At 35.7% G+C, this 12,307-nt stretch overlaps 1 protein-coding gene across 1 annotated transcript; it reads left to right on the forward strand.

The window, feature by feature from the left end:
• Nucleotides 1-9,370: 9,370 nt before the first annotated feature.
• Nucleotides 9,371-11,808, forward strand: LOC129571288 (kinesin-like protein unc-104; the record flags this gene model as incomplete). Its single annotated transcript, XM_055451059.1, is given in 5 exon segments — nucleotides 9,371-9,526; nucleotides 9,588-9,678; nucleotides 10,972-11,413; nucleotides 11,635-11,712; nucleotides 11,778-11,808. Coding segments are annotated over 3 exon segments (410 nt in total), but the record flags the coding sequence as incomplete, so codon positions are not given.
• Nucleotides 11,809-12,307: the final 499 nt, after the last annotated feature.

The raw sequence follows: 12,307 nt of genomic DNA on the forward strand, positions 1-12,307 counted from the left end.
CGAAAGTCAAAATGGTAACGTTTCGATTGAGCCAACGACACCATCAATTGATGACTCGGAAAATGCAACATTGTTGGAAGCCAGCGAAGAGAATGTTGCTTTGTCTGTTGTCGATGAAAGTGTTGCGGTGCCTGGACCAAGTGGTATGCAATCGAACAACGAATGTCGAAGTGGCAACGATACGGTTGAGCCAACAACACCATCCATTGATGGGTCGGATAACTCCACATGTTTGGACGCAAACAAGGAGAATATTGCTTCGGTTGATGAAGTTTTGTTGCCATTTTTGCCGCCAGTTGTGCCGCGAAAGAATGAACATGGAACGAATTTGTCAACGATTCTTGACAGCAATGTACCAAATGAACGTAACTTGCTAACACCCATCGCACCACTTTCACCACAAGTCAATGTTGAAGAGGATCTCATTTGCATGGACTGGGAAGATTCCTCATTATCAATTCTTGATTCCGCCGTGCCAGAATTGCTTGATTTACCAACACCAATCGCACCACTTGATGGAAATCGAAAAACGAAACGAACAGTACCATCGCTTCTACCGATTTGTGATTTGGACGTGAAAACTTACGGCCCGGCTGAAAAGGTTTCAAAAACCTCTCAAATGATTCTGCGGGTATTGGATAAGTTTCAAGAGCAAAAACGACAATCTGTGGGAGCTGATGAAATCAACATCGCCATGGACTACGAATTGGATGAAAACATCGGTCAACTTACATACGACAGTGACTCTGAATAGATTCTGTATGACTTTTTCTGAATTTTTGTCTCGATTTCTTTTGAAAATAAAATAAACCGAGCTGGTGTTGTTTTACTCTATAAACATCCAACCAAATAAATGAGGAAAAAACGAAAAAAACATTCAATATGGCAAATAAATGTATGTTTTGTTTGAACATTTAAAATTTTGTATTTTTTATTGGCAACGATGGCATTTTTTACATTCGAAGAGATTTGAACGGGCAAGAAACGTAATGGACAATATTGTAATTCGGTTTGTATTGAAAAATGAAGCTTCGAGTCTAATTGGATCATTGTTTTTGGGCCAAATTTTCGAATTTGTCGATTCACTGGGTGGATCTTATTTAATCATTTACATCTCTTCTAATCACTTATCATGCATATTCAAACAACTTGTTTAGATTCTTCAAAATGTTCATTGTTTATATGTTTCTCTATATGTGGACGATTATTGAAGAGAGTATTCTCTATGTACACAAAATTTCAAAGCAAATTGCATACATCATAGCGTACTTTGGATTTGAATCTAGTTATATTTTGAATTCACAGCATGCAGCTCTAACTTGAGCCGAGTTGTACAAATTTTTGTGGATTGAAAATAATATTAATTTTTGCCTTTGTAGACAATATGTTGTATTGCAAAATAAAAAGTTGTGAAAATTTCAAAGGAGTTCAAAACTCTCGTGTCCATATGTTTAGGTCAGTAGGATTCACAAAAAAAAATATAGTGATAAAAGAGAATATTTTTTTGAAGTTGTTTGGAAGTGTTAATGTTTGAAATTTTGCTGCAGTCTTCCTAAGGACCCAACTACCCGAGAAGCTTGGTTAAAGGCATTAAATGGTCACGAGTGTGGTTCAAGCCAATTGATTTGCATTGAACATTTTACTCCATATGACTATATCGTTTCAATGAATGGAACACGGTTTGATTTAAAACCTGGTGCTATCCCGAATGTTTTCAATGTTGTCTTGATTGATTACGAAGACGATGCAATTGATGAAAAAGAAGCTAGTGCAGATGATGTTAATGTCGAAGAAATGCGAGAAATTAAGTCGAAATGTGAAAAATTACAAGAAGAAGTTGAGCAGCTTAAGCGCAAAATTGAAAGTGAGAAAATTTTTTCGGATTCTCGCATTTGTCATCTCAAAGAAATTAAACAAAAACAGGCAAAAGAGATTCAAGAGCTAAAACGTCAAATCAAACATCTGAAGGTTTCAATTGATCAGCTGACAAAGGAAAAAGATTCAATGTTTAGCGGGTTTAATGTAAATATTTAATTTATACATAGTCGACATAGTCTGAATGACCATTCCCATAACATGTTTCTTGTGTCTATTTCAATTGTTTAGGCAAAGCAAAAACAAATCACCCAAAGCCTTATCAATAAACCGAAATGCGGAGAGAAATATCCCGAAACGTTTCGTCAGTTTTGTTTCACAATGCATTATCATAGCCCTCGTGCATATGAGTTTATTCGTGAATCTTTTAGTAAACATTTACCGCACCCAGCCACAATACGATCATGGTATGCGAATTCGGATCTCAACACTGAGCCTAACATTATCAATGAACATTGTTTGAATATACTCCGAAGAAAGGCCAGCGAAAAAGCAGAAAGAGGCGAAAAATTAATATGCGGCGTAATGTTTGATGAGATTCACCTCCGTAAGCACATCGGATGGTCAAACAAAGAACGGAAATTGATTGGATATTGCATTGAGAGTAAGAATGAGAATGATTCTGATGCTGAAGCGACAAAATCTGATGTGGCCAGTCAAGCCCTTGTCTTCATAGTCACTGCAGTCAATGATTCGTTTGAGCTTCCAATCGCATATTATTTCATCAATTCAATGGACGGCGAACGAAAGAAAAGTCTACTGGAAAAAATCATAGAAAGATTAATGGATTGCAACATTATTGTATCGCACGTCTCTTTTGACGGTTTCCAGGCCAACAAAAAAATGTGCACACTCCTCGGTGCTACACTGAATGTTTACTCACCTTTTTTCAAGCCATACATTCGAGTTAGAAATCAGAACATTTACATATTTTTTGATATATGCCACATGATTAAATTGATTCGCAATAGACTGTCTGCAAAAGAATTCTTATTGGATTGCAGCGGTAATGAAATTCGTTGGCAATATTTTGTTGATTTGGTTCGCATGAACGATCGTGGTTTTGCTCTGACACATAAAATGAACCAATCGCACATTGACTGGAGATCGAAAAAAATGAAAGTGGATATTGCTGTCCAGACATTAAGCGGGTCTACAGCCGACTCGATGGAGTTATTGATGAACCATGGTATACCGGAGTTTGACGGCGCTGAGTTTACAATCAAATTCATCAGGATTATAAATCCATTATTCGACGTATTCAACACTAAGCATGACCACAATGAAAACCCGTTCAAAAGAGCATTGAGTCGTACAAATGCAGCTCAGATATTCGAATTATTTCAAAAAGCAATTTCATACATAAAAGGGCTCAAAGTAGTGAATGCTGAAGGTAAAATAGTACGAGTCTGCAATTCAAAAATCAATACTGGTTTTAATGGCTTCATAATCAATATGGTGTCACTGAAGCTTCTTTTTCAAGAGTATGTAGAAGAACGTATGCTTGTCCAAATGCTTCGAACGTTTTGCTTTCAACAAGATCCTGTGGAGATTTTCTTTGGTAAAATACAATACATTAGTATTAATTGTGCACACAAATTAAAAAATTGACATTCTCTTTTCACCAGGCAAAATACGGTCTTTGAATGGCTTCAATGACAATCCAACATGTGAGCAATTTTCTGCCGCGTTCAGGAAATTGTTAGCATACAACACGATCATGTATTCGAAATTTTCAAATTGTAGTGCCGCAGGACATGATTCGAATCCTTACTCCAACATTCTGACAATATCTTCAAAGCGTTCCACAGCCAACAATTTTGACGCTACTGACTGTTTAAATATTACAGAAGAGCAAATCGAAAAACTATATGATAAATTGCGAGAAATAGAAGATGCGGAAGAGCATGAAGTGTCTGAAGACTTATCTGATTACACCGTTGCACACATTGCTAGCTTTATCGAAAGTAAAATCAAGCTAACCAAACAATTTGGCTGTATGCTATGCAAACGAATTTTCGAAGAAAACACAAGAAAAGCAGAAGATGTCAATTTGAGGTCGGTTGGAATGCCATGTTACAGCACATTTTGTATTTGCAAACAAACGGAACGCTTCTTGAAAATTGATTTATTGAAAGGAACGATTGATTTCAGCGTAGTTTACCACGAAATTCTTCAAAATCTTAATTTCGATTTGCTGTATGATGAAACAGATTTCAGTGACCATTCTGATCATAAGGTTTTTTTAGTTCGTTTCGTCGTCGATGAATTTATTAGGATCAGAGGAACTCATATGGCTCGAACAATGACTTTGAATGAGCATAAAAAATCTCTGAGAGTTAAATTGCACAAACTACTCCATTATTTGGGCCAGTGAAATTTTTTTATAATGATATTTTATGAAAATTCGAAATAAAATGTGCCAAAAAAATCCACACAACCGGAATTTAATGCAAAACCAATCACAAAATACAAATAAGTTTTTCTATGATTTTGTATGTCTTTTTGTAAACAATGTGAGCTGACAAATACTGTCAGGCGAATAATATGTCTACGAATTCGCTTCGAAGTTCGCTCATGTGCATTTCGCTTTATAAAGTCTCAATAAGTTGCGCGTACATCTTCACTGGTATGTCTGCGACGCTAATAGATGGCACTGACTGTCATAGTAAAGCTTCTTGCATATAAAACTCAAGGAATGCTCGAGCTATGATTTTATTTGATATCATCAGCTGTTTGGAAACAGACAAAATTTTACAACAAAACAAACTCATAATTTGGAAATATTCTTTCCCTTGAAATACTAGTACACACACAAAAATATGTACTGAAAATCGAGGTTAAGTGTTTTATTTTCTGAATTCGCACCCAAAGTTTTTTTGCGAATGGAGAAAAACATTTTTGGTATGTTAAAAAATGTGGTAAGTTCAATTTTCTTATGTTTTCCATCAAAACTTCTGATTGAATTTTGGAGTACGTGAATTATTTCCATTAGCACACTAGACACACACAAAATAAGGCTGCATACTTGAGCACACAACTACACATAAAGAATCGTTTGCTACGCAGAATTAGTATGAACCGCACACATTCGCTATGTAAATGTTGTACTCAGCTGAAGCACTACATTCGCTGTGCGGTTCATACTAATTCTGCGTAAAAAACGATTCTCTATGTGTAGTTGTGTGCTCAAGTATGCAGACGCAGAGCTTTATTTTGTGTGCACTTTGCGTCAGACAACTCCGAATTGATATTTATTTTTACACCTTTTCAGCCCGTCGTTCTGAACGCATTCCAGCTGAACGACTAAGCGATTGTAAAGTAACGTTCAAAACAATTTACACAAAATTACAAAACTGCGAATTTTTAAGAACGATGCATAAGAAAAATAAATAGTCTTACCTCCGTAAGACGAACTTTTCCGCACCGTTTTCATAGCGTTCAGCTTTTATTCAGATTTTGCCTAGGATATTTATGAGAATTTTCAGAAAAAAACAACAGTACGTTCATGTATTTTATGGAAAATTGGCTTAAGATTTACCTCTCTTTCAAAAATGCAAAATAATCAAGTATTGAAAAAACTGAACTTTAATCAAAGAACTGCAAATCAGTCAAATATTTGGAGAATGAACTTTGTAATCAAATCAAAAAATGTGGACGGAAATAATAAGCTATCTCGACAAAATGTTTAATAAGCAAGTTGAATGAACTGATTTTTTTGTTTCTTTTTTGATGAAATTAGACAAAAGTTACCAAACCGAAATCAATTGGTCATTATTGCGATGCAACATGAAAACAAGTATCCAAAAACTTAGACAAAAACAAAAATGAGTGTATTATTTATTGTGGAAACAGCTGTAGTTCATTTGTTCCGTATATTCTTTTGATGTGGTTTCGTAGTTCGCTGGTCTTTTTTAAATTGTCTGTTTCGTGCTGATTGATTTTTAGATGGTATGTTGCGGGGTTGTGTCCCAAAATGATGGTTGTGGCGTATGCAATCGAGAAAATGCCACAGGAACATCCATCTGGTTGCAACGTTGCCGGTTCGATGAATTGATATTGTGTTCCGGGGTACAGGCGAGTGAGGATGTTTCGTTGATACTAGGTTGATATACGTCCAATCTTTTGCCATGAATGCCCTCCCCGTGTAGACTGTATATTGAACTGTGGTGTAATGGCCAAGAAAGCTGGCCTGGCCGCTGATATGTTATTTGCAGATCGTCTCGTTCGGCTAGAAGTCGTTTGTATCGCTCTTGTTTTTGTCCATAGCGGACTGGATGCATGTCGAATGGTATGTTTCTGTTTGCGTTCACCAAATTTATAATGAACATATCGATTGTCAAATCATTTAAGAATTCTGTTCCAACAATTTGATTTGTGATTGATTCTAGATCTGTATTCTTTGTAGTTTCACACAAGTCTCCGATTTCGTAGTAAAATCCATCCTCTTCCAACTCGGGAAAATCCACATTGTTGAGAATAAATGAGACTTCAGAGGCGCTATCACATTCGCTATCAGAATCACTATTCAATACCGATTGGATGCGAAAAAAAGGTGGGTTGGCGGGTGCTAGGTTGTTCCTGGGCCCCTATTATTTTGATCAAATAAATCGAGTGGGAATGATAAAATCCACCTGGCCCATTTTGGGCACCTCCCGAACAAAAGTTCGATTTTTCAAGGAATTTTAAACTAACATACCGATTTAATACCAAAAAGGTGGGTTAGCGGTCACTAGGTTGTTCCTGGCCCCTATTATTTTGATGAAATAAATCGGGTGGACATGATAAAACCCACATGGGTAACCTATTTTGGGTACCTCCCGAACAAAAGTTCGATTTTTAGAAGGTTTTTCATAGGCTAGGTATCCTAGGGTACATCTGGGGTGGCTGGAAATTTAATGGTTTCCAAGTCTAACGAAGTACAAACGTTTGGTACTTGCAGAATTTCGTTTCCTATTCTGGTATTTGAGCAATCGTGCTAACAAATTTTTGCGTACAGCGTACAGCGCACAGCGTACAGGGTACGACACACCCACATTAACATAGCAAAATAACCACTGTATCGTGCTTTTTGGTGTCGAAAATGGATAGAAAAATGGTTTTTCGGGGTACCCAGGTTTTGGAGTGATTACAATACTTTTACTCACGACATGGGCGTGCGAAAAAGTAATAAGATAAGATTTGATAGAGTATGTTCATTTTTCACAAGAATATTTGAATTTTTACTGATTTTTTTTTCATATTTTTTAAAAAAGGTGATCCAAATACCCGGACATTTTATTTTAACGTTACCAGGAGGATATCACTCTGGATTTAACTTTGGTTTTACCGTAGCAGAAGCCATCAATTTTGGATGTTACACTTGGCTGGAACATTTCCCCAAATTCAAAACCTGCAAATGCAAGTAAGTTTATTAATTGACTAGCGATTTTTCAAACTATAGCGATTTATTTTCCAGATTTGATGATATAGAAGGTATACCGGCTCGCAATGTCCAGTTGTTGCAGCAAATTTTTGACCACATTCGACAAGAATTTCATTGTAAGAAGTGCAATAAGGACTTCACATCAGCTGAAACTCTAGCGCAGCACGAAAAGCTACACAAGAAAAATCAAGACATTTTTGTATGCCCAGACTGCAACGAGTCCTGCTCTACACCGTACTCATTGATCGCACATGTAAGGGATATTCACCATAAAACCATCGAATTGGATACGGCGAAAGATTGCAAAAGTTCGGTGGTCATATCAACAAAAGGTAAATACATATAAAGAATTATATCAGTCAAACTAAATAACCCTCTCTTATTAGTTTCAAATAAGGAAAAAATGAAAAACGCACAGAAAAATCATCAAGTTAAGCCGTCATGTGCATTGTTTGTGGCACAAAATTCTCCAGAAAATTTAACCTAGAACGTCATGTGGAAAAAACCAAACATGTACAAGAAAAACCTGTACAAACAGAAGGCGAAGAGCCTTTCCAGCCAGAAGTCGAGCAAACAACGCACGAAGGTTCGTTCATTTATGTTGTAAATTTTCTGACTAGTAATTAGAAGTAGAAAATTAATCCAAAAAATCATCCAATATTTTGTGCCAATCAATACTATTTTCATTCTCTGCAGTTGAAGTTGTAACGGGATCGCACGACAACGAACAGCAGCAAAAGGACATGACTGAATTCGGTCTATTGAATTGACAACGTTCTGGAGATTTTAGTCAAGACCCAGAACGTAGTAACAAACTATTGAATTGACAACGTTCTGTTCCAGATCGATACTTACTAATGTTTTTCCGCATGACGGCGGACCAACGATGATTACGATGTTCATTTTATCGAGATCCCAGTTCAGAAACTGGCCGATCATTGGTACAAAGACCTTGTGATCGTCTGGGAATTGAAACTGAATCCAATCTCTTAACACATCATACGAATCCTTTGGAGACATATACGAATTTACGTTTGTAGTTGTTCTAAAACATGTTTTTGGGGTAATTAATTTGTGTCTAAATTAGACAGAAGTAGGGGAGAGGTTTGTAGGTTGAACCATGATGTGCTATTTTGTCCATAACATTTTTTTAAATGAAGATATCTTAGATGTATGGATATCGTTGGAAAGAGGATCTAAAGAGCTCACACTTTGCCAAAGAAACTTATCCGATTTACTTGAAAAAGACATTTTTTAAACCAATTTTCTTCACAGGCTTCAAATCGAGAAAAAAAAATTTGGCTTGTAAGTTGAGCCACCCTAAAAAAATCACTTAAAATGTGACAAATATCATCCAAAGACGCCTGAATTGCCAAAATTTTAAATTATAGTGAATTTTCATATGTTCTAAGGGCTTCAGACACAAATATCAGTGAAAATAGTATGAAAATGAGAAAAATCCTTAATATCATCATCCAAATCGTAATTTCACTGCAATATATTAAAATGCATTAAAATTGATTCTTTTTCCGCTTCAAACAGAAAATAATCATAAAAGAAGTATCAAAATACAAACTCAAGTAAATAACAATGGTATTTTGCCTACGTTTTCAGAGGTGGCTCAACTTACATTCTTGTAGACATTTCAAAAAAGTTTAGGAAAAACAATTCCATATCACGATATGTTTAGAATTCTCTTCGGGTTTTGAAAATGCAATAAAAATAGAACACAGCCATATGTTCAACTTTATCTTATCGATGAAAATCATTCACTTTATGGATGTCTACAAATTTTGCAATTTTTATTATTTTTCATCAAATCACACACTATGCTCGTATGAGCCATTTCTGAAGGGTATTTTCGCTCGGAAATGGCACCAAAAGTAAAGTTTATTTGCTTAATAACGACGACTGTTCGAATTTCGGTATATTTCCCTCTCAAAATATAAAATATCATGGGTGGTTCAACTTACATGCCGGCTCAACTTACAAACCTCTACCCTAATATATCAGAAAGAGTTACATTTTCGGCCATCATTCATAATTTTAAAAATCCTGTGGAATAGAAGATGCAGATTCCGGGCGTGGTGACTCAAGTGTTTCCTCTGAAGTAGCTGATGAACCTGGGGAACATTTACAAATCGGGAAAGAGTTTACTTTCCGTGTTACAGTATTGCAAGCCACTGGAATATCACCTGAATTCGCTGATATATTCTGTCAATTTAAGTATGATGCAATATACTTTTTAAAAACCAGCTTGTATAAGCTATGATTTCTTATTCTATAGTTTTTTGAATCGGCATGAGGAAGCTTTTTCTACCGAGCCTGTGAAGAATACTGGATCTGGTGCTCCGTTGGGTTTCTATCATGTTCAAAACGTGAGTAACATAACGTTTATCGGTATCCGAATGGAATGCAGAAAAAAAAATGCAGAAACCCAAAAACGCAGAAAAAAAATTTGCAGAAAAAAAATTGCAGAAAGAAAAAATGCAGAAAAAAAAATTGCAGAAACCCAAAAACGCAGAATGAAAATATGCAGAAAAAAAATTTGCAGAAAGAAAAAATGCAGAAAAACAAAATGCAGAAATCCAAAAACGCAGAAAGAAAAAATGCAGAAAAAAATTAGCAGAAAATAAAAAAATGCAGAAAACCAAAAACGCAGAAAAATTGAAAAATACGACTTTTTCGAAAATTTGTTGACCACAATAGATTTCACAGTCCACAGATTTTTTACGCGTGTTTTCTTAATCTGGCACATCAGCCGAATAAGTTCCAGGCGATAGTTTAGGCCGCCCTGAGTTCATAATAAGCCATGGTTTTGGGTAAAGGTGCTTCTGCTGGGAATTAATGACCTTAGGCGTTCCCACATTTCAGGAAGAACAAATTTCTTGATGAAACTTAGTTTTTACACCAGTACTCCGGTAATTATTGGTTTTTTACCTATCTATTCAAGAAGTAATTTGTTCAGACGATCACGCAGAAGCGATACTGTACTCACAAAGCTACAATATGTTTCAGAAAATGGGTTGAAATGGGTAAATTTCGTGGAAAATGAAGAAAAATGGTCAAAATTAGTTACCGGAGTACTGGTGTAGAAACTAAGTTTCATCAAGAAATTCGTTCTTCCTGAAATGTGGGAACGCCTAAGGTCATTAATTCCCAGCAGAAGCACCTTTACCCAAAACCATGGCCCATTATGAACTCAGGGCGGCCTAAACTATCGCCTGGAACTTATTTGGCTGATGTGCCAGATTAAGAAAACACGCGTCGGACTGTGAAATCTATTGTGATCAACAAATTTTCGAAAAAATCGTATTTTTTAAATTTTTCTGCGTTTTTGGTTTTCTGCATTTTTTTCTTTTCTGCTAATTTTTTTTCTGCATTTTTTCTTTCTGCGTTTTTGGGTTTCTGCAATTTTTTTTCTCTGCATTTTTTCTTTCTGCAATTTTTTTTTCTGCAAAATTTTCTTCTGCGTTTTTGGGTTTCTGCATTTTTTTTTCTGCATTCGATACCGGATTCACGTTTATCATAGAAAGCATTTATCAAATTCATGGTTAAAATTAATTATGTTGTTTTTGCGGAATAGGTTTATTTATTCATTGACACAGCCGAGTACTACTAAAAATCCTGATCTTTTTTTTCAACAAATTCAATGTTTGCATCTATTACAGATAACGGTTCCTGTTTCAAAATCTTTTATTGAATTTTTAAAAGTACAGCCGATAACTTTCAAAATATTTGGCCATTATCAACGTCACCCTCTTCATAACATCGCGAAACAAGATTTTCAAACGCGTCCTCCTCCCCGCCGTATGCTACCACCAAGCATTCCCATTAGCCAACCTGTCCGTAGTCCTAAATTTGGTCCGTTACCATGCCCATCATCGTTATCTTCGACAGTATTAGCCAAACATGACATTTTAGTTTGGTTCGAAATCTGCGAATTAGCGCCAAACGGAGAATATGTACCATCAGTCGTTGAACACAGCGACGACCTTCCATGTCGAGGTTTGTTTTTGATTCACCAAGGAATTCAGCGGCGTATACGTCTTACAATTGTACATGAACCAACACAAGAAGTGAAGTGGAAAGATATTCGTGAATTAGTTGTTGGTGAGTTCAGAACATCATTGACGCATGTCTATCACTAGTATTAAAAACAAAAAATATATCTGTAAATTGAACTTTATTTATTCATCATAAACTCTCATTAATTTTCATTTCGAGATTATTGTTGTCTTGTTCAAGTATTTTTTCAAACTTTATTGTTGTAGATGACCAACAGTTGATTTGATAAATAAGAGAAACAATGTAAATTTTTTCTATATCAACAGGTCGTATTCGTAATATACCGGAGCCTGCTGATGAAATTGATGACGATTCATGCGTTTTGTCGTTGGGACTTTTTCCAGGTATGTTGTTCAATAAACATTCCCATTTATCTTATTGATTTTTACGTTGTTTGAATTCGTTCCAGGAGAAATACTTGAAATACCTGGAGATGATCGGTAAGTTGATGACAGGGAAAAGACACATTATGGCATTTGGATGTGACCTTTTTGCAACATTACATTTTGATTGATGGAAAATGAATCATATCATAAATCAAAATTAAGGTGAGGTCTCACGCTATGGCAAAATTTCATATTTTCATACTCCGGTATTACATTGTATACATACAAAGCGAGGGCGCACCAACATACCCAGCATAATTTATCGTGTGTATTTCATGGAAAGGTATTGCAGAACTTTTTATTTTCGTCTGTTTGCAAACGGAATAAGATTCAAGAACATACAATTTATTTCTGTTCGTCAATTTAGGATTCAAGAACGGACAATTTATTTTGTCCGTCCGTTTGAGATTTTTTTATTATTATTCTGCACCATACAGCGTTTCTTCGCCAGAGGTGGTTTATTTGGCATAAATAAATCTTGTTATATTTACAATATTTGCAATGGAATAATTAATTCTATTTGACTTTACTCTCTCCAAATTCTGTTTCTCTT

The sequence above is a fragment of the Sitodiplosis mosellana genome, unplaced genomic scaffold (genome assembly GCF_009176505.1).
Source record: "Sitodiplosis mosellana isolate CC-2019 unplaced genomic scaffold, AAFC_SMos_1.0 Smas_scaffold_1905, whole genome shotgun sequence".
In the NCBI taxonomy this organism is placed as follows: Eukaryota; Metazoa; Arthropoda; class Insecta; order Diptera; family Cecidomyiidae; genus Sitodiplosis; species Sitodiplosis mosellana.